General features: G+C 40.5%; 1 protein-coding gene across 1 annotated transcript in view; it reads right to left on the reverse strand.

Annotated features, from left to right (window-relative positions):
- Positions 1–23520, reverse strand: part of pdlim7 (PDZ and LIM domain 7) — a 32067-nt gene that overhangs the window by 5088 nt on the left and 3459 nt on the right. The window contains exons 3-9 of the mRNA XM_051420962.1: positions 16309–16460; positions 14807–14839; positions 7192–7204; positions 5979–6114; positions 5466–5502; positions 4356–4451; positions 391–443 (exon numbers count right to left, since the gene is read on the reverse strand). Of these exons, the coding sequence (XP_051276922.1) occupies positions 391–443; positions 4356–4451; positions 5466–5502; positions 5979–6114; positions 7192–7204; positions 14807–14839; positions 16309–16460 (520 nt within the window). The remainder of the gene's footprint in view (positions 1–390; positions 444–4355; positions 4452–5465; positions 5503–5978; positions 6115–7191; positions 7205–14806; positions 14840–16308; positions 16461–23520) is intronic.

Consider the following 23520-nt stretch of genomic DNA (forward strand, 5'->3'; position numbering starts at 1 on the left):
TGGGCCAAAGAAAAAAAACCACACACACACACACACACACACACACACACACACACACACACACACACACACACACACACACACACACACACACACACACACACACACACACACACACACACACACACACCCCAACAAAAACAGTGTGATTTGTTTTGGAAATACAGCAGTTTGAAAAACTTGGCTGTGACTTTGAATAATTTCACAACAGGAGGGGGACGCTTTTATGTAATACAAATGCTCCCGCCAGATGTATGTTGTGACAGTTTTGCGTGTCCTGTTTTTTGCCGCTGATGCTCATGTATTGACACTTAATAAGAATCTATTAGCACAACCTCTACTGGATACTGCTGGGGTTCTTTTTACGCATCAGCAGGAGCAGAAACTCACCATCTGGTTTATCTGCTGCCTGGGCCTTGGCAGGTGAGGGAGTTGGCTCAAGGCTGTGGGGAGAAAATGACTAATTAGAAAAGGTCACACACACACACACACACGCACACACGCACACACCTCTCAGTAACCATGGTAACTACTCAATGAACGTCATGTTTGGATATCAGCAGCCATGGTTGTCTCCATTACATTGTGCCGCAGATTACCCTCTGAGTGAATGATCGTAAGAAGCATCATCATTAATATTAATCAGTATCAACAGGCAGCATGGGTTTCTCACCTGTTGTGGCAAGACAAGCTGGTTTAGCATCTATGATTTAGGTGAATGTTAAAGAAAATACACAGTGATAGAATTTGAATTGATTTGCGGGCCATTTTACATGATTACACAAGCCTTTGTGAGTAAAAATCAATCATGTAATAATCAACGCTGAACAACAGATACCACCGTGTGCATTCGGTAAAGACGTTTTTAGCTCCACATCAAAGTGGTTCGAGAGCCTTGCACTAATGAGAGCTTTAAGAAACCCAAACATCTCGGATTGATAGACGTCACTCACGGGCAAAGTTAGAGAATGAGAAACGAAAGACACATTCTGCTGTCAGATTAGGATGCCGAGGAGTTTCGCTTCAAGCCTCCATGTGAAGAATCGTTGAAATAAAGAGTTGTTTCTACATTTCAAAGTTCTGTTACCCGCAGCAAGCGTCACCATATTCAGAAAATCTTCAAACCATGACTGAGACGGAAAAACAACTTCTGAGCCAAGACAGTAAGCTCTGGAGACATCTCATCTTGGGAAAAAATATAACACCGCCTTAGGCAACTATCGTGTTTACATCATCAACTGTGGCATCTACATTACACTAATGAAAGATGATGAAATAATTTTGCATTTGCAAGGAAAAAGAGGAAACGTGAAATGAATTACCCTGCAACTGCATTGTTCTATAGCATCGCCTGTATCAGGTTAAGTCTGCCTATCAATTATACTCCTTATGTAGCAACAACTAAACACAAGAAGTTATAGAGGCAGGAGAAGTTACAGACTTACAGCTGGGAGCTATCTAGAAAGAAGAAGAATAAAAACAGCTATTTTTCAGCATAATAAAGGACATTAAATCCCCTTGCAATAGCAAGAAGATGGCTTGCAGGGCTGGTGACAGGGAGGAAGTTAAATCTTTCTAAATTAAAGGAAGGTAAGACCACCGTCCCCCGTACCAGAAGACATTTGTAAAGGAACTACAGCAAAACAGAGTGAAAGGAGGAGAGGAGGCTGGATAAGAAGGATCTCTGGCAGCTGGGTCAAATAGAGGACAGAACAGTTTCAGCCTGTTTGACATACAGATCCAGGGTCAGCTGCCCTCCAGCGCGCACACTAGCAAGCCTGCCTTCTGGGACCCCACCTAACAACCTACAAAAAAACATCCTGGTCAACAACAGCACCCAGTCTACACTCCTGTGGTGTGCTGCCCTTCATGACAACTGGCCAGTGGCACTGACTTTCTCACACACCTTTGAGAGGTTTGTTTGGCTGGACCTCACTCTGGTGTAGGTTGCAGGGTGCAAATTGGAGTACATCCTCTACAGCGGCTTATTCCTAACCGGAGCAGACTGGATCATGTTTTCTTGACATTTTCACTGCTTTCAACATCCTCCTCCCCCATCTGCTCAGCGAGAGGCTCAGTGTGATGCAGGTGCACAATTCCTGCATCACAGACTGTGCAGACAGGAGGGGGTTTTCTTTGCCTTCGATACAGAGTTTTGGACATGCTGCAGAGCAGCACCCCATGGAATGTTTCCTTGACATTTCCTGTTCACTCTTTACACCTCCGATTTCGGATTCACCAGTTTTGGGGTGTTTTTTTTTGGCTTCCTCTCCTGTGGGATGCATCAACCTGAACAATGGGGAAAGTTTGTTGGCAGCTCAACATCCGGCAGAGAAAGGAGCAGGTTTTGATTTTACGTGGAGCAAGAAATCACTGACATATGTCACCCTCCACAGTGAGGAGGTAAAAGTGCTGCAGCTCTGCAAGAACCTGAATGTGACAACTGACAAAATGTCAAACAATGGTGGCACACCTCATAGAGGGCAGAGAGAGGCACCGCTGTTCTGCCTGTATGCATGTAAGCTCTTTCTGTCATCCATCATCCCTTATTATTTACAAGGCTCCTAATGTCAAGAAAACTAAAATTTTGTAATTAAGCGGCTTCAGTCGTTTTTTTTTCTTCGTTTTTTTACAACTGGCATATTAAACTTTTTTTTTTATTGTTACAGTTATCTGCTGAAATTTCTCCACATTGTTTTGATATTTGACAGTAAGTGTGGGACGAGGTTGTCTGGATATACTTATTGGTACAGTGCAACTAATTTAAACTTGTGTGGCCTAGTTTAGTTTAAGTTACTTGTTTAATAATTGCCTAATTGGTAATTAAATGACTGACAGTATTACCAAAAACAAAAGTATAGCCTAACCTTAATTTCCTTTTTCAGTTTTCTGTATGTGGAAAAGCTTACCTTTTTTTAATGCATTACCTATCAAGTTTCCTGCTGCCATAAAACTAAAATATTTCTTCCTCACACTACATAAGGTAGATCACTTCTCATTCAAAAACTATTAGGCAACATCACCTTGTAAAAAGCAACCATCCCACATTTTTCTCCTGGTCACCTAAAGGCAAAAGTAAATTTTGTACCTCGTCCAGAGCTTTTTAAATAGTTTCCAGATGTCCTTTTTCCTTTTTTTTTTTATGCATCTAAATCAAGTTATATGGTGCCTCATCATCAAAACATTCTTAGTCTGGTAAGTCTTGTGTGCAACTAGCTATCAGATCTTTTCTCTCTGAGTTGCAGCAATTTCTTATCAGTAATAGTAATGTTTTTTTTTATTATTAAGTTTTAAATACTCTTGGATATTTTTATTTCAGGCAAGGGCAACATAGTAAAGTCTGCATTTCCTCACTGTGCACCTCTGCACTTTATGATTGTGTATTACTTCATGCGTGTATGCCCATTTGTTGTATTTATGCCTGACTGCACAACAATTTTCTCTCCAAGGTAATAAAAGTAAACTTGAACCCTGATCTTTGAGAAGGCACCCCATTATTTCAGAACTGCATACATACAGAGGAAAGCCCTGCTTCTACATAATCATTTGTGTCCAGTACACCAGCTAAGTAGCTGAGTCACAGCAATTTCTTTAAAGAAAGAGAAGAGAAGAGAAATAAGAGTTGTACATCAAGAGATGCATCATTCAAAGCTCGAATGTCGAATAAACTAGAAGAAAAGAAACACAGAAGAAAGGACAGAGAAGCAGGAGTTGCTTTTTTTCAGATGTTTTATGTTTTTGATGACAGCAGAAAAAAACAAAAGTACAGATTTATCTTCCTTTTCTTTCTTAATGGTTGGAGAAGCCTACGAGATGAGGGGATCAGAAATGAAAACTAACAGGATGAAGAACTCAATAAATGGAAACAGGCAAGAGAGAGAGAGAGTGAGAGAGACAGACAGACAGAGATCAAAGGAGGGTCTGAACTTCACAATCAAAGAAGAATAAGGAACAGAAAGGCGATTCCCACTGCTGAGCCCCCTTTCCCACCTTCCCACCAGTTTACTCCAAGTAACGCAGTTTGAAATGGAAAATAGGGCTACAGACACAGTGGTCCACAGTGTTGTCAACAATCATCAAGTCAGAAATTCAGAGGGAGATCTTACACTTAGGCTCAGTATGCAAGGTTCCACTTTGGGTTTTGTCATCTAGGCTATGTTTCCTCAATTTTTGGTTTGCTTTTCTTATTTTTCCCCTAACTTCTTTTTCACCCCATCTGTATCCGAAAGGTGAATTTGTTAACTGCCATTGGTCGGCTATCTTTCGTCGTCTTTGTCACGTAGTCGTTGCGGTGTGGCTATCGCTAGCAGGCTCTGGCTGGGCTCTGCATCCCCCATGACGTCTAGGATGTCGCTCAGGATTTGATATTGAGGGCGCGGGCAGACCTGTCGTGATGCCAATCCCTCAGACGGGCATAGCGGGGACTCTGAATCTCAGTGAGGAACTTTTCCCTGATGGCAAGCAACAGAGATATGAAACAGAGATAGACAGGAAGGAAATAGATTGTAAGGGAGAGAATAAATCAAAAAAGGAGCAAGCGAGAGCAGAAAGTGGAGTAAAGTGCACAAAAAGGTGAGAAAGTGACAGAGAACTAAAAACAGGTGAAAGAGTAAAGACAGTAATAAAGGATATGAAAGGTTTGGAAGGAAAATATTAAACTGAACTAAAAGGAATTGTTTAGTATTTTGGGAAATAAGCTTTAATCTTACCAAGAGTTAGATAAGAAGATTGACTCACATATCTGTCTGTTTAATATGTAGCTACAGCCAGTTAGCTTATCTTAGAACAAAGAAGGAAAAAGAAGGAAACAGCTAGCCTGGCTCCGTCCAAAGGTAACTAAATCTGCCTACCAACATCTCTAAAGCTCAATGTTTAAACAGTTGGTAAATCTATTGTTTAATTACTCATACAAAAACCACTGGATAAATAATTGAGGAGGGATAGGTCTCTACAGTTTCCTGGCAATGACAAGACTACAAAAAGTTAATGCAACAGGTGAGAAACAGTCAGGTACAGACAGTCAGGTACAGACAGTCAGGTACAGACAGTCAGACCTGTTTCCCATTTTCAGTTGCTAAGTATGCTAAGCTAAGCTTGCTGGCTGCTGGCTTATTAGTTGGAGTATAGACATGAGAATGGTATCAATCCTCACAGCAAGAAAGCGCATAAGCACACTTCACATTTCCTTAAAAAAGGAAAATTATGATATGAAGCAGATAATAGTAATAGTAATATTATCTAGTATGTCTCTAGTAATACAAAAGATGTCCAAATCACACCACACGCTCGTGTTTAAAGCAGCAAAATTCCAACAACAACATATAACTAAAAAAGGTAGATTTAAAATGGTGCGACTATTTTTGAAATAATTGCCAAACTGAAGCATCCACAAACAAATGCACAAACACAATCACTTGTGACCGAGGAGGCGCACATGTTCAAATCAATGACACTCAAGTTTTTACCTGGACCTCTTCATGGTTTCATCATCTGGGTCCTGCACTGAGAGATCCAGGAGAGACACACATCAGCACGCCTTACTGATAAAGACGGTGACACACACACCTACTGTTTTGACTGACAGTCAAACAGCTGATTGTATATCAAACACCATAAGTAATAGTATACAATATATTAAATGGACCTGTTCCTTCACAGCCTTGGTTGTAATAAACATGAAGACGTGCAGTTGATTTGCCAGATTGGTTACAGTCGTGACAAAATAGGTGTCATTGAAGAAGGCAGCCACCCGACAGTTGAAGCCCCTCTCCAAAGCTGAAAAATGGACACCCCTGTTATCCACCTTGCCTGTGTCACTCACTCGGCTGTCACTCTCACCATGATCAGATTGCATCAGATCAACTGTTCAGTCACAGGACTACACACCTCATCTTGACTACCAGGAGAAACCCACCCGCAAACCATCACTCTCTGTCTCACTCTACTACTGAGTATGCCAGGCATGGTCCCCGACTTACTGAAGTCGGTGCCTGTGAGCTGGGCCAGGATGCGGAAGGAGCGGGACTGGGTGGTGCCGGTGCGGGGCTGCCAGTCCTCAGTGTCCTGGATCAGCCTCTTCTTGCTGCGGTCGTTGGGGATAAAACAGGGCAGGTTCTCCACCCTGAGGCCGTGCCTGCACAAACACCCAGCAGCAGCACACGGCAGGCGCAAGTTAACACAATCCCACATAGCGATTACCTACTCACACCAACCTAGCTAATCAGGTGACCTTGAAAATAGAGGACACCCTGAACAGATCATGCAACACTTAATGCTCAGCATCACGGTCACGCATTAAGCGAGCTAATGGATAACCATTACTGCGATTTCTCATGGGTACACTATAGACTCTCATAAATGGACATTACCACATCAGAGATTGTATTTATAACATTCATTAGAGTCAGTGGTAGAAAAGCTGTCAGGCTAGAGTACCTGGCCTCATTTCTGGAAAGATTTTACAACATATTAAAGCTTTTAATTTGATAAACAAGCACAAAAAATGCTTTTCATTTCCAACACATATCATTTCAGCACAGTTACTCGGGCCAACTCTGGCATGCATTTATCAACAAGCAAATCAAGGATGAAAGAGGAATGGTTACTAATGAAGTGGCATATTTGTCTGTTCCATCTCTGTTCTGTAAACCCAATTTTTTAATCTACCCAAGAGCATCAGCTCACCCCTCCTGTCATATCTAGCGTGGCCGTATTAACCAACAAGCTGACAAACCAGCCTACATGCAGCTGCCCCTTACTTTGATTGTTGGTACAGATCATAGTAAGCTGCTTCACCCCTGTGGAATAGACCAAACATGAGATGAAGACAAATTGCAATAAGTTTAAAGAGAAAAGACAGAAGACAGAGGAGAACTCAATAAATAGTAAGAGATTTTGATGAGTAAATATTTTCAGAAATTATTGTTTTTTCCTAATCCACTTGGATTGTAATAGAGCAGTGGTTCTCAAACTGACGGTCAACTAACAGGATAGCAAAACAGCTGTTCAGATACACTGTATAATCTTTGTTCCAATATAATCCCTTTGTTGGATAATTTTAAGTTAAGAGGGGTTGCAAGCACACAATGCTTTGTTTTAGGAGGTCACAAGTCAAAAAGGTTGTGAACCACTGTAAATAAAGGACAGGAATCATTTAGTGTGAATGGCAATTTAAAAGGCAAACAAGCAAACATTTTGTTCTGGACTGTGAATGAAAATAAATATACTAACTTGTCAAGAGTTTCCATCTGCAGTGTTAAAATAAAAAGAGGGAAACACAAAATGAGGGAGAGGGGTCAGAGTTCAATTTTGAGTTAAACAGAAGAAAAACAAGAAAATGTCAATACATGACAGAGGTTTTACACAACGTGAGAGCAAAATTACTACAGGATGCAGAAAACATGCAAGTGACATGAGACATGCTGTTATTGTCAGCAGGCTCTGTGAGACAAAGACGGCATTGTTTGTCTGTCAAATGACCTATTGTTACCGTGACCCAAAATGACTCAGTCTATTTGGCACAAATCCTTTGCTCAACGTGCCTCTCATCCATGTGCACAAATGCTTTTAGAGTTGTGTAAATGGCTGGAGAATTTGCCAGAAAAAAAAAAAGAGCCATTGCCTGATTTGCCATCACAGTTATTCTAATTGATCCTTTGATACTCTGTAAACAACAATAAATGCCACAGCAGTGACTCATCATGATGTCACAGTAAGCTGTGTACAAACAAGATCACGCAAAACCTGTTTCAATACGGCAGGCCTGGACACATTAGACATGTGCTGTTTGCATCGAACTGTTTGCCGTCTGGAGACATCCAACAATGTCTTCATCAACAGTGGGCTGACGGTTATAATTAGGCTCTCCAGTCTTCTTAAAGATGGCTGCAGGAATGTGTTTCCACCATCTGCAGAGAAACTTCACAACCACGTGAGCCCTCTCCAGAGTAAGCAAGCAAGGCTGCTTAAATAATCCAGCACCGGGGCAGTAAAAGCTGTGTGAGAACGCAGCACAATTCATGAGTGAGGCTAAATACAGCAACAGACCACGTCTCACCAATGGCTGCAGTAAGGCCACTAGCATGACCCAAATTACAGGAACCAGACTGGTCTATGATCCAAGACCATTTCATGCTACACTGCCACTTCCAGGATGATTTAAAATGCGTTTTTTTTATCCATTTCTGGAATCCTTGTAAAATCTAAAAACGGAACCGTAAAATAAAGACTGGAGAATTCTGACATTTATTTGATGTAATTGTGGGAGAGAGAGTTTTGTCATAGGAAATGTCTATTTTTACATTATCGCTTTGGAATTGCGGCTTTATTTGATAATGACAGCTGGAGAGAGACAGGCAGCAAAGGGCAAAGGCTGGACTAGAACCCGGGCTGCTGCATTAAGGACTGAAAGCCTACCAGGTGAGCTACTAGGGTGCCCACGTTAACCTTATTTCAAAACACAGTCGAGATGACAGCAGCTTTGAAACCAAGTTACCATGGGGAGGTTGGAGGGGTTCCAGATTTTACAACCAAAAGATCAGAAGACAAACTGAATGAAGTTTTTATGGAGAGAAGATTCACTTTCCCAACACAACTGATACAAACTTAATTGAGGGTCAACATATGAGAAGGGGCCCCATCTAAGAGCTGGTAAGACCTTATTTTAACTTTTGGCCCATAAAATGTATTTTACTCAAAAATTTTGTTGGTTAAAAAGATTAAAAAGATGCACCGTGTCCAAGACTTTCCATCATTAGTACTCTTATGTGACAGATAACTGGCTGTATAGCTGCACAGCCCTATAATTTCTGCAGTGTGGTAAATGCGGAGAGAATCGTGGAACTTGTGTAAAAATAAAATTTCCAGTTTCTCGTGACATCACCACTAAATAAAATTATTTTTAAGCATAATGCAAATAGAGATTTGTAATTCAATGTGGAACTGGAGGACATCTGTCTGATGTAGAAAGTGTACAAAGTGACAAAGCGAGTGCAGTTTCACAGCTTCTAAAAGCTAAGATACAATTTAGTTCAAAGTTTAGTGCAGAGTAAAGTTTTGAAAAGTATTTTCATTGACCTTCCTTTCAACCATTTGTGAATGATAAAATTTACAAGTAGTAATCACAGTCAGTCAGTAACACTTTTCAAATCAAATCACTTCTGTAAAAGGTGATTTTTTTTTTTGCCTCAAAGTGCGTCTGTTGTATTTTGTGTGACGCATTCTTACTAAACTTAAAAGTCTTACTATTTTCCATTTCCACACACAGAGACATAATCACAAATATAGTGAGGATGATAGGAACTAAAATAAATCTATATATAAATAAATAAATAAATGAAAACGTCTACAGTGGCTAAACACAACCACAGAAAACATTAAAAAGATTTTACAAGGTCATAAAACTGACTGATTATTGACACATCCTTCACTAGACTCTGTAAAACAGTTTTTGTTCCATTTCCACTGTAGAGGTCTTTCAGCTGGAGGAAGCTGGCTTGAATTGCATATGTCAGCTAAATATTCCCTGCTATGAAGTGTTTGCTTTCATCTGAATGATAAAGGCCGACATCATTTGGGTCTGTTTTGACAAAAAGCTGACAACCTCCTCCTTTTTCCCCTAAATTATTCTGTAGCCAGAGTATATCATGACACAATCTATAACAGCAGTTTATTACTGCTGGTGTGCTTAGCAATAGCACAAGTTTATAAAAAAGTAATCGCGTACTTGACATCTTGTTTGTTCAAATATTAAAATAGTATTTAAGTTAATCTCAGCAGTGAGTCAGCATGTGTTTTTATCTGGAATGTTTCTTAAAATCTGACATCATTTTGGCAAAATACTGAATAAATTCCTAACACTATGCAGACATCTTGAAGGAGTTATTTTAAAACCAGAATAATAAGACATCAAATTTACCAGTGAAACCACATTAGTCACATTGTGGTTGCAAAGGTAATTGTGTTTATTTATCCACCTACCCATTCTGTGGCTGCTGCATGCTGGCACGGCCCTGTGAGCGTGGAGTGTTAAGTTTAGGCGAGTAGGCCACAGGTTTAATAGCAGGTCCTGAGTTGGCACTACCACCACCTGGTGTAAATGGCCTCGCCATCTTGTTAATTGTTGTGCTGGGGGCAAAGGAGTACTTTGGCTGAACAGAAGCCGGAGCAAGTGAGTCCTATGAGGGTGAGGGAGAGGGAGACAATGCAGCACAGCGCACAACATGCAGTTACATTTTTGACACAGAAAAAGTTCTTTCTGCTGTTGCACAATCCCAAGCTTTATGTTAAGAAAGCTTTCAGTGCGGGCCAATATTTTCTCATAGAAAATAATAACTCCAGGCTGCAGGAGCAGCTCTGTCAAAGCCTGCCGGCTTTTCTCTGCACACGAAAGAAGTGCTTAAGAAGTGTGAACACAGCTGTTTTATTTGTGTTGGCAGTCTTCCACAGACTGGCCAAAGTAATCTGCTACTGCTGGTAAAATGAAAATGCTCCAAGTGAGAAATTGTCATATCTGACTGACATGTCTCACTAATGAGATTTCTCACTGAGCATTATGCACAGACTGCAAAAGAACACCTACTAAAAAGGAACGTTGACTTTGTGAAAGCATTAACATTTCTTCCAGCTGCTTTACTGAAAACAGCGTGCAGCACAAAGCAGTTCATGACACCATTGTACTATTCAAACTGTAACTAAGTAGCTCTCAAGTGCTTTGACAGTGAAACTAAATGTATCAGTGTTACTCTGGTATCAGGGATTGTGCAAGGCATCACAAAATGAACCACAGGAAAAATTCCAAAAGCAATATTCACAGCACTCCATCCAGCAAACAACTCATTTAGCGACTCACTGATGCTTTGCTAATGTACAGTGCAGGACTCTGTGTGAGCTTGACAGGTGACTCAGGTGATTTTAAACACAAAGTGACATAACACACTGTTGAGGCCAATTGTGAGCCACGATTAAAAGAAGTTTCAAATTCAATCAGTGTCACTGTAGTCCAGAAGCAGACCATGCCAACGCATCCACGTGTTCACACAGAGGTGAGCTCAATGGGTCAGAAAAATATTGTCTTACCTTCTGGTCTCCACCCGCTTTGAAAGCTCTGTGAACAGAAGATACAAGGACTGTTATTAGTAGATAAAATTTAAGAACATTTTTTCAGCAATATTTCAGTCAAAGAATAAAAACTAAGCCAATTCTGACCACACAGTACCAGTTAACCTCAAGGTTAAATATCAAGCTCATATTGCACAAAGACTAATGACTGACCTCAGTTATAAGTTACAGGAAAATTATTTTTTTTTTCTTACAAGAGTTATTAATGTAGTTTTGGCCATTTGTCAACAGGGAGTTGAGGGAATAAAAAAAACACACTCAAAACGTCTATTATAATCCAATGCATCATAAAACTACATGAGCCAAGAAACACCCCTGCAAATTCTACTATTGGATTCAGGATGTTTACAACTGACAGTTTGGCTATAACCTTTGTTTTCATATGTTAACGTAGCACAATTTTATTTATGGTTGTTCATTGTGTTTTTATGTGTTGTTTCAATTTGCTATGTGAAGCACTTGGGGCTGCATGTTTGTATGAAAGGTGCTATATAAATAAAGCTGCGTTGAATTGAGTTTAGATAATTAGGTTAAACTGGACTTGTTTGCCTGTGTTTGAAATGCCCCATGCAATCTCCTGTAATGTTGTCTCAAGAGTCCCCTCACACCCATATCTCAACAATTAAGCTTATAAGCGAAGATGTTCCAAGCAATAGAGATGATGGGCGGAAAGAAGCAGGTCGTGAAAACGCTGAAGTTTTCCCTGTGGTGGGATTTTCAAACACCAACAAACTCCTTACTTTTTACATAGTTTTGGGCTGTGTGCAGATTCACCCACACAGCTAAGAATACTGCAAGTGCCACAGTGCTGTACACTTCTTAACTCTAATCCCAGGATTCACATGACTGTGGTGCCTTCGCTGAATAGAGCAGCACAGCAGACGGTTCATTTAAATGTATTTACACATTAAACATGGAGGCATCCACCTTTACATTGCTGCTGGCTCTTAAAATAGCTAAACACAAACTACTACCACCCCCTGACCAGTGTTTGCATGCTACACAAAGCTATGAGCAAGAATGAACCTGCCTTGCATTTTCAGGCTACAGTCACACACACAAAACAACAGACAGCGCTTCCTGTGACAATGAGAAATGAATAACTGCTCATGCCATTGCCTGCTCAACTACTGACTGGGCGATGGTAAAGACAGGATGACAACAGGGCTGTATAGATACAGAGAGAGGAACGAAGGGAAGGCATACTGACATGTCTGTGCGTGTCACACTTCTGGGAAGAGAAATCAATGTGACATACATAGTGCTTCAGCTCGCCTTAACCCACATTTTCATGAGTCACACTTAAAAACAGGGATATAAGGAATGTGTATGACGTTGCTGTTTCATGGAATAAGTTTGCTTGGTCCACGTTTGACCTGCGCTCAAACTGAATATCCACTCTGAGATCATTTCCTGCCTCATTTCATGGGTCACTTATTTGAGCCAGTGCATGCTCGGCTTGCTGGCTGATGTTAGATAAAGTCAGAAATTTCAGCACAAAAAAAATAAAAAATCTCCCCTGATACTATAATCAACTTTGCACACGTTACTGATATACTCTAACCGCAACCCTCTAGGCAACCCTCACTGACAGTGAGCACTGAAATGCGGACCTAGTGTGTCCCTGTAGATGAAACACGATCGCCTTTCTCTGAAGTCAAAAATCTATTGTCCATATTGTTTTGATTCCACTCCCTATAAAAAGGCTCCGGGTAAAGCCTAAACCTTACCATAAAACAGACAGGAGATCATCATTGGTGTTGAACAAAATGAGGCACTAAACCAAACAATAGACCATATCTCATTGCCGTGCGGGTGTCCTCCTCTCTGGACATAAAAGAAATTGTGGACGGCAGCCAAGATACGGATAAATAAAACTGACAATAGCTCCTCTCCGAGAAGTGTTTCAGAAAAACAATATTTGCTTGTCTTACAATATAATAACAATGGGAGAGGGCGAGATGAAGAGAGGAGAATAGGGATTCATGGGAAGGGAGTCATGGGTAAAAAGAAAAAAAAAAAAAGAGTGAAAGAATGTGAAATATTTACAATAGCTGGACTCCACAAGGAGAAGAGAAATAGAGACGGCACAGGGCGCAGGAAAAGTAAGGCTGGTGTTAAGTAAACATGCTGGCTTATTACAGGTCCATCAAAACATTACACCACTCCCTATGAGATAAAGGTGAAAGAAGAAAACCACTCATTCTTTCATTAAAAAGACTTACAACTTGTTTTGAAATGAATTTCTTAAACAAGATTTCACTCACAAAGTCACAGTTAGTTATGATGTGTAATAATCCCCAACACATACCACACACCAACGCCCTAATTTCATCTTCCTTCACATGGGAAATTCTCATAAGAAATAAACCAAACCACCACTGAATGGGATAAAACATAGACCGAAAGGGAAATGACCACAGCAAACTTACAGACAGGGCAGAAGGGGGCACATCTGGCTCATGTATGATAACTGACTAACCCTCATCCATCCCTCTGCTGAGAGCATGACCTCACTTTTCTTGATTATTTTCCCGTCACCACAGAGGCCAACAAGAATCTCACTGTCTCTTTTCTAATTCTTCTTTCCCTTTCCCTTCTCACTCTGAAACTCCAACCCATGAGTCTCTCTCCCTCACACTCCTTTTAAGGCATTTAGTAGGTCGAAGTGTAGCGTGACCTCTTTCTGCAGGAAAAAATAATACATGCAACATCAGCAATGTGCCTTGTTGGTTGTATGGAAAACAGGGATTGCAGCACTTTGCTGGTAAAGAGCCTGATCTTTTATAATATCTCTTTGGCATCTTACTCCCACCTCAAAAATCTGCCTTTGATCCCCCTAAGTTTAACATTCTCTGTACTCTGCTCTACCTCCACCCACCCATCTTATTTATTCTACTCTTTCTCTCTCGCTCTTCTGTATTTTAGTATTTTGTTTCCTCTCCTTATGTCTCAGAATTGATGCCAACACCACCATTATCAGTTGTGTTCAACATTTGTTTTGTATTAGGGTTGCAACTGACGATTATCTCCATTATAGATTAATGTGCCCATTATTTTCTCAATGAATTGTTTTGCTTATAAAATGGCAGAAACATGTGGGAAATGCCCTTATTATTTCCCACCGCCCAAGGCGAGGCCCTCAAATGTCTTGTTTTGTCCAACTAACAGTCCAAAACCCAAAGTCTCAAATCATGTATAACAATAAAAAGCATAACATTTTCACATTTGAGAACTGGCTAATGTTTGGCAGGAACACATAGACTGGTAGGGCCAACTGGATTTAGTGATCTCTGCAGAAACAGGCATATAATAAACAATATGCAGCACATGTCCACCATGATCTCCACATCTGAACTATTAGTTCAAGTTCTGGCTGTTTTCTTCTGGAAAGTGTATTAGTTTATGATCTGGCTGTTTTCTTCTGGAAAGTGTATTAGTTTATGTTCTGGCTGTTTTCTTCCGGAAAGTCATAAATGACCTGCGGCTGTTCTGACTCTCAATAAACAGTGAACAAAGAAAGTTTGTCAGAATGTAACAGCTGAATCTCTTGACAGGCAATAACAAAATGAACTGGATGTGAAAATAGCCGTGTTACAGCTGTGATCACAACCTCTTTAGCTACGAGTATCACAAAATCAAAACGAGACCCATGACTGCTGCAAGGCTCATCTTTATTACTTAACACGTCTGCACCTTCTCATTTTCTGAAGGCTTTGAGCTCTTAAATTGTTACATCCATCTTTTTTTTGGGAGGGAAACCTTTTTCTTATAATTAAGCTCCTGATGAAACATTTTGGCTTGTACTCTACAGAGATACTTTATCAGTCAGGAATTTCTGGCAGGAGTTATGTGAGCAGGTATGAGTACCTGCCTGTATGAAGGTTATCCAGTGCTAATTAAAATAACTCAAGCAAAATGAAAGACATTGATGTTCCTGGCTCACACTTAACAACAAAGTGTTTTAATCTGAAGAAAGAGTTGCTCTAATTTCATTACAAAGCTGAGGCATAACGTAAGGTACCCATGGCTCCTCTGAAAATGGTTTATTTCAACCGAACAAAGGCCAGTGTATCTGCTTGGCATGCATATCCGCAGCTAAATGGAGACTAATCATCCCTGCTCTTGCTGCTTTAGGATGATAGAGACAGATTATTCCTGTAATATTAAGCTAGAAAGAAATCAGAGAGCATGCACCTCCAATACTGCACAATCCTCTTGTTACTTTCATAAATGACACTGTTCAGATGTGTTAAACCTGCATTTCAAAGTACATATATTAATTGGTGATAATGCAGAGTTTTGGAGAATATCTAAATCCTGGGAAAATTTGCTTCGTACAAGGTTTAATTGTGCAAAGTTTCAAGCAGGTCAGACTCATGACTGCTAAGTAATAGCAACTGAAATCTATCATGCTGCTGTTACACTCATAAATGTGGTTGTGATTGCACAATGTACTGATACGTCTGAAATTTGTTTCTACTAGGCCATGCCAGCAAGACTTTAGCAAAAATCTTTTAAGAAAACAGCATAGGATTAATAGAAAAATCTATGAACCGACCACCTAAATATGCTACATACATTGATGTATGGGGAAATTTGGCACACCTTTATGCAAAGATACAGGTTAGACCAGAAATATTTTTTCTTCTTACACTCACAGTTGCGGACTGATGACCAACAACATAAAGTGCTTTATAATTACCATGTGGTAGTGATATCTTTACCAAAACCTAATTAGCTCTTTTTTGGCTCATAGACTAACTTTTCACCAAAACCTATTGAATAAAAAAAAGAAATCTACTGTAATAGACAACGAGGAAGACAGGATTGAAAACCTCCCCGGCAGAGATAATTACTTTTTTTGACAGAATTTAATGGTGAGGCTCTGACTTATGAGTAAAATTAAATTCAAGCCCAAGTCTTACCCCAAAAATGAATTTAAGTCAAAGGAGAAATGAAATACTAGAATGTGTGCGTGTGATGATAACTTCAATACAAATGTGTTTTGCAACTATCTGTCATGTGGAGCCAAATTTCAAGGACATTAAGGTATTTTATCTCTCCAAAAGAATGAAGGAGGGTGCGCGTTTTGTGGTGATTTATGCTGCTGTGTTTGACCGAGATAAAATGGGGGGGTGAGTGATCATGTAGTGTTGCTGTTGCATCATGCATTGCCAAATGACTTACTTGCTGAGGGTGAGGGTGAGGGAGTCTGTTGCTGCTCTGATCTTGTTTTGTGCCTCCACATGGGTCATGTCCTCTGCATTAGCGTCATCGATGGACACCACCCAGTCTCCCACCCCGACACCAGCCTGAGCTGCCTTCCCGCCCGGGGTCAGCTGTAAGAAAGAAAACACAGAAACAGAAAGCAGTTAGAGGTACGTGAGGACAGGATTTTCTCAGGAGATGACAGTTATGGGGATGGAAAAATGAGGGGCAGGCACCAATAGTAACTATAAAATCTCACAGCCAATGATCCCTTAATGGGCGAAAAAACATAAATGTTATGACTTAACCTTCATCTAATTAGATGAATTAGTTGGCAGATCATGTCTCAAGAAGAAAAACAAAATTTTCTGTGAAAAAAGAACCATTATCTCATATATAATCAGCAGTTCAAAGCAAAATGCTGGAAATCTAAACACACAAAAAGTCATGTTTTGTTGACTTTGCTGCTATGTCTGTTAACAACACTTAATGATCAACTCAGGGAGTCTGTGTGTCTGGGTCTGACGAGCCAGCCGAGATATTTCACTCAACACTATCGGGAACAGGCATTATAGGTCATCGTGATGTCATCAGTCATCACCATGTGATTTACTGCAGATGTGACCTGAGACTATGACGGAAACTCTTAAAAGCTGCAGACAGGAAACATATGTTAGAAATAATCACATCATTTACTGGAACAGCCCCATCTACTTTTTCCATTCACACAGGTAAGTGACTGGCCAGTTTCACTGACAAAAGAATGACATCATCCTCTCGGGGCTGTCACTCAGACTGCAGACATATTGAGTCAGAGAAAACAGCTGGAGTCTTGTTACAAACAGGAAGAAGTTGTCATAGTCTATATAGGGCGTGATGGTTTTCTACATGTACGTAGACTATACTGGATATTAGTGGTTCTAGAGGAGATGGCAGAATTTCCAAAGCGTGTTCAGTAAGGGCTTAGTCAGCTTGCCTGTGCGGCTTAATGAAACTCGAGACTTGTGTCAAATTCTCAGATAACTGGAGTACAAAGTGTTCAACATCAGATAAGTCAGCTAGTGCCAGGATTTCTGGCAAAAAACCTATTAGGATTACTCTCTGATGTCATGGATCCCTGCAAATGTTAGCTCATCAAAAGCTCACAGGACTCTGCAGTTCAATCAATAGTGTTCCGCCATGTTCAGCTAAGCTATCACACTTGGCGCTTTGATTCTGCACATTAAACATAAACACTTGCGTGAGCAGGGAGGTAATATGCTTTGTAAACCGATGACAGCTCGGGCTGAAAAAGTAGTCCGCATCCCACAAAGACAACAAAGTTAAAGCCTGCCTTGAATCAAACATGGCAAAAGCTAAAAATAGGAAGAAATGCATTCCTTCGAGGCAATCCTAGCTACAGTTATTTTACAGCCAAGTTCAAACTTCACTTTAATTGCCTTTGATTTGCACTCACTGGAAGCAATTAAAGGGGTTAGGGAAGAAATAATTTCTCCAGTTTGGAAAGAACTTAAAAGTTTTACACTTGGGAAAAAACAACTATGACATAAGTGACATATTCTGAAAAAGGGGCACAATCTGGTTTGATGCCACTAAAGTCACTAGAGAGAGTCACTTTTATAGTACTATAATTCATAGTAAAACTTGAGCACCACGTCTTTTTACCAAAATAAAACCATGATCTTGTTAGTGTTTAACAGCATTTCTCATGAGCCTAATTAATTTACTTTAAAAGTCAGAGGTGTTAAAGTGTTACTAGCCAGTACAGTAGTAGCTACCCATGCAGCATAAAAGATGAACAATCCAATCACAGTGTGTGTGTTTGTTAGTTTGTTTATTAAGATCCTAATTAGTGTCTGCATCACAGCAGGCATTTTTCCTGTTCACATGGTGACAAAGAAAAATACATATTCTCACTACTCGTCAGTATACACTAACACAACAATTGACATTATTTAAATAACACCAACACAATGAGACCGGCTCCAATTGAATCTATCATCATCTAACAGATAAATATGATGACTTTACATAGAACGCCCATTAAAGCATTACACACCAAAGAATACTAATTAATTGCTAAAGTGTCTTCTTATATAATGCTCTTTAACATTTTGTTGTGTTTTCACTACGAATAAAAAAAACCTGTTTATGAGAATAACATTGGGTAATAAAAGCTATTTCAAGCCAACCCTGACATGGGTTTGGACGTTTGGTCTATGAAAGAGCCAAAGTTATTCTATTTTTGATTTTTCTAAAAAAAAATTGTGAATAATTAATACTGAATAAGTGAGGGACACAAGAAAGGAATGAATGCAAATGTTCCCAAACAGAGCACAAGGGGTCATTGATTGGTTTGATGAATGTGAAAATGCTGAAAATCGATGATCAATGATCAAAACGGTTTCAGAGACATGGAGAATCTAAACGAAGGTCACTGCTCCTCTGTATACAGCTGTTCTGGAGGCTGGTGGCAGTCTACGACTTACTCAGACATTTTATGTTGGTTTTCCTTCAATTTGTCACCCATCTGCGTGTACTGCAGAATTACAAACCATTACTGAAGATCTGACCTATGTGGCTAACCTCTAAATATAAGATGAGATAAAAAGAAAAACAAAAAGAGAATATGTGAGAATATGAAGCCATTAAGATTGTAGGTTGTATACGTGCATGTCTGTCTGAGTGAGCAAAGTTACTGATGGACACAGACACCTGTGCTCCTGGCTCAGGTTCAGAGTGCAGCTGCTCCCTCACTTGAGAAGGCAGCAGTTAAAGTTGCTGCGCTCAGACCTTTGGTTGGTAGGGGGTGGTGGAAACCCAATACCCCCCCAGCAGTTTGTCAATACGGCGAAGGACAGTGGAAAACATGTTCCTGAATGCATGATGTATGATAACATCCACTTGCAGCGATACCACAGAGATGGATTTTTGATATGGAAAATTCCTGACACGAGAAGCAGACTCATCCTGTCATATGTGATTTTGCACAAATATGATTGTAACTCACGTCACACTAATGGCATGACGTTTGTGCAACTGAAGGTATTCACAACTACAGGGTTAGCCTTACAGTTAGTAGCCTGTTTCAAGGCTTTTTGGCAGAGCAGAGCAGCAGAGCTGTTTTGGTATGCTATCGAATTTCAAAGCATTAGCCAACCTTTCAAAATGCAACGTCTTGAATTCACCTTTGAAGTGCTTTCCTTGACTGACCCTATAGGTGAGCCATGGCCTCATACTCGCTCTGGGATGGCTACTCTGGTTTATGGTTAAACTAATAATGCACTAAAGTTTATCTACGGCTGTGGATATACTGGCCGTGTAACTCTGCACCAGTTCACTTTTATTCTTTCCACGGCTATTTGGGGGCCGAGAGACAGTCTGTCCTTACATCACTCACACGGCACAGCTGATGCAAAGCCATAAATATCCCTCTGAGAAATGGAAAACCAAACCTGCAAGTATGTGGTTCCCCCCATAATGACTGCAGTGGAACACCTAGCACTAACTCACCTTAAAACACTGCTGCACTGATCACAACATAAGACATTCACATCTAACCAGCCACACAAGAAATGCCCCCTGTGGGCTATCCATCAGTAAGCACTGAATTATTAATCCACCCCTCTAACAAGGCCTCTTTTCCTTGAGTTTGTGTGTGTGTGTGTGTGTGTGTGTGTGTGTGTGTGTGTGTGTGTGTGTGTGTGTGTGTGTGTGTGTGTGTGTGTGTGTGTGTGTGTGTGAGAGAGAGAGAGAGAGAGAGAGAGAGAGAGAGAGAGAGAGACAGAGAGAGAGAGGGGGAGTGTTTAGGAGTATACAAGTGATAAAGCAACAGATGGTCTACATGTCAGACAGAGACATTCGCACACAGAGAAACAGGAATATAAGACTTGATGACACATCCAGCTGCGGTGGTAGAGACGTTCACAAATCTCCCCACTTGCTTATTGACTTGACATCATCTGTGATTTCCTCTGAACGTTTGATTTCAGCGGTGTGGCATGTGTCTGTCGATAGAAACCAGATGGTGCTCAGGAGGCTCGGTTATGGCATCATAATGTTTATGGAATAGCAATGGCACGAGATCTGGGGCAGATATATGGAGGAACTCCTCGGGCGAGTTGTAGTGCTGCCCCAGACTGGGGTAGACTCAATTGAAGCGGCAATCAAGCAGTGTTACGACGACATCTTGCTTCCTACATTTTATGCCTTTCCTGCTCAAGCAGGATGTTGGGGCAGACATGTGGAGAGAGATATAATTTTACATTAGTAGACCTCCGTCTTTTCAAGGTCACAGAAGTCCAGGAAAGTTTGTGATAAAAAGTTGGCACAAATGTTGGTTAGAAACGGATAGAGACACAGTAGGCGGTTTCTGGAAAAGATCAAACTACTCAACTGACTCTCAAGATTTTCAGAGATCAGTTTTCATAGGAGGAGCCCACTGGACATTTAACCCTTGTTTGACCCATTCATATGAGATGGCTGTCAGGTGATAATCCTTCAGCGTTCACAAAGACTTCAGTTAACAACCGTAGAAGAAACACTACTGCAAGACCACAGACTTACATTACATGATTACCACATAAAGCTGAAAAAAAAAACTGCATCATGGGAAATGCAGGATCCAGTGTTTCTGGTAAGCAAGTCCACAAACTTTAGGGACGTACAATACTTAAATTGCTAGAGTACCCATTAAAAAAAGGTCTAGTATGTAGGATTTAGTAGTTTCTAGCTGTGAGACTGTAGATTGCAACAAACCTGAATACCCCTCACCTCACCCTCTCCAACTGAACGTGTAGGAGAACCTACAGAGAACTATCTAGAGCCACTGTTTGTCCATTCTGTGCTTCTGTAGAAACATGGTGGTGCAACATGGCAGACTCCACAGAAGAGGACCCACTCCCTCTGTAATTATAAAAAGGCTCATTCTAAGGTAACAAAAACACAACAATTCTTATTTTCAAGTGATTATACACTAATCAAAACATGCCTGTGAATATTATATTCCATTTCTGCCATTTTCTACCAGTAGATCCCCCTAAATCTTACACACTGATCTTTTAAATACCATATGAATGCCACTAACATTAAATTCCCAACCCTATAATAGAAATGTCAGCTCACCAGTGCCAAGCAGCATCCAACTCATGTTCATCCCAGGCTGGGAGGAGGGTAAAGAACCCACGTCTACTGACACAAATGGCTGTGCACAGTATGACTGTGTCAGAATGAAAGGGGTATAATGACTTTTCAGATAAACAGAGAAAGGCAATGCTCTCTCATTTTCTTTTTCCTTTGTTTTTACTAAATGGGATGGTGAGAGGGAAAGAGAACAATTTCTTTACTGGTTAGAAATGTTTGTGCATCTACGAACAAAAGGCTAGGAAAACTAAAAGTGGGATATTGATATTAAAAAGAGCCAACTAAAAGTTATGTACATATTTTTTCAGATGATAAATGGGTGTGTACATGTTATGCTAAGGTCAAATAGTTACTTTTTCCTTTCACAGCGCCTTAACAGTTTGTCTTGGCATGGTCTGCTTTCCTCTGATCTCACTGTTAAAGTATTCCAATGAGAATGGGGGAGTCCATCATATGCACGAGAAAAGTGAGTGTGGAAGACATATTAGACAGAGAAAGGAGACAAGAGGATTGTTTGTTGGCAGCGACGGGGTGGATATGAGAAAAATCCCAGGAATGCTGAGAAAGCATAGCTTTCCAGGGTCGCAGACAGAGGAGGAAGGAAACAAGCACATTCATAGAGCATGAAAACCTATATAGCAACTCACACACAGGAGGTAACAAGCTACAAAGACACAACTTTCTAAATCAATACAAAGATTATCAGAATCCTGGTTTACAGTACAACAAATACAGGGTAAGTGATTAAATATGAAGTGATTGATGTTGTCACAATCTGCCACAGTAAGACCAAACTCTAATTAACTAAATGACTATGAGCTCTAAATAAATCCAGTCTCAACAACACTAATTGTCATCCAACGATGACAAACACTTAAATGCATTGATCTTTCAGGAGTTATCCCTTGCAATCTCTTTGCCTTACAGCAATTTAACTGAGCCTTTTCTCCTGTCACTCCACATGTTCTTCATTGTGTAATCGCTTTTCACCAACTGTCTGGATCAAGATACTTATCTCATCGGCTAAAAGCCAGTAAAGAAAGACCACCCACTAAATTCATCCAATGTAAGCACGCTGAGTGCAGGCCTGACTTTTCTTCCTGTTACTAAGGGATACTGTATATCTTTGAGGTTTACATCCCCTTGTTGGGTTGTTTTCATCCTCTGCAACCGTGTGATTCACTGTCCAGTCTTTTATGACAATCGCGAGGAGAGCCAACAGTCCCAGAGAGTTAAAGAGAGAAAACCTGTCACATCTTTATAGCTCCTGTACCCCAGAGGCCTAGTGGCCTGCTGGAACAAGCCACAAAGATATTAGCCACTGACCAGTCATTAAGGTTTCAATCTTAGCAGTGCTGTTCTTTTTCAGAATGGGAGCCATTATCAATTTTACACAGAGCAGCTTGGACTGATCTGGGCAAGCCATATTTCTGTCAGCCAGGAAAAATAATCAGCATGTGTTATGTACCTGGATTGCAGAAAAACTTGCCTCCTGCACTGGCTGATTAGTCAAGATTACTCAGCTACAACTGAGGGCACACCCACATTCACCCTGCAGCACACCTTGCCAGTCTAGACTGAAATGCCTCAAAGTACACACCAATACCTCACCAAAAATCCCTGTTTTGTTTTGGGCCATTCGTCAAATACGGATTTTTGTTTGTTTTGTCTGTTTGGTCTTTTATGGGTAGAGGAAAATGGTTCTTGTCATAAATCCAAGGGGAACATTGTGTTTCTGACTGCGAGGCCTTCCAGAGAACAGAGCAGATACAAGACATGTACTGACAAGGCTGGTGATAGCTGCTGCCCTCACCACAGGATTACGTCAGCTCTATGCACACACACATACACCTCCATGAGATGCAAACACACATACTAGTAAAAGTAACATTTAATAGCGCATCATTTGTTTGCAGCTTTTTATCTTAATTTCACATTATAACTGACTTTTTGGCAACCACAAAGAAACCAAGATTTGAAAGTGTTTGAAATACTAAGTGGGATAACCTTGTGAGACTAAGGCCTGACCCATATAATTACCCATTAACT

This window comes from Dicentrarchus labrax, unplaced genomic scaffold (assembly GCF_905237075.1).
Source record: "Dicentrarchus labrax unplaced genomic scaffold, dlabrax2021, whole genome shotgun sequence".
NCBI classification, from domain to species: domain Eukaryota; kingdom Metazoa; phylum Chordata; class Actinopteri; family Moronidae; genus Dicentrarchus; species Dicentrarchus labrax.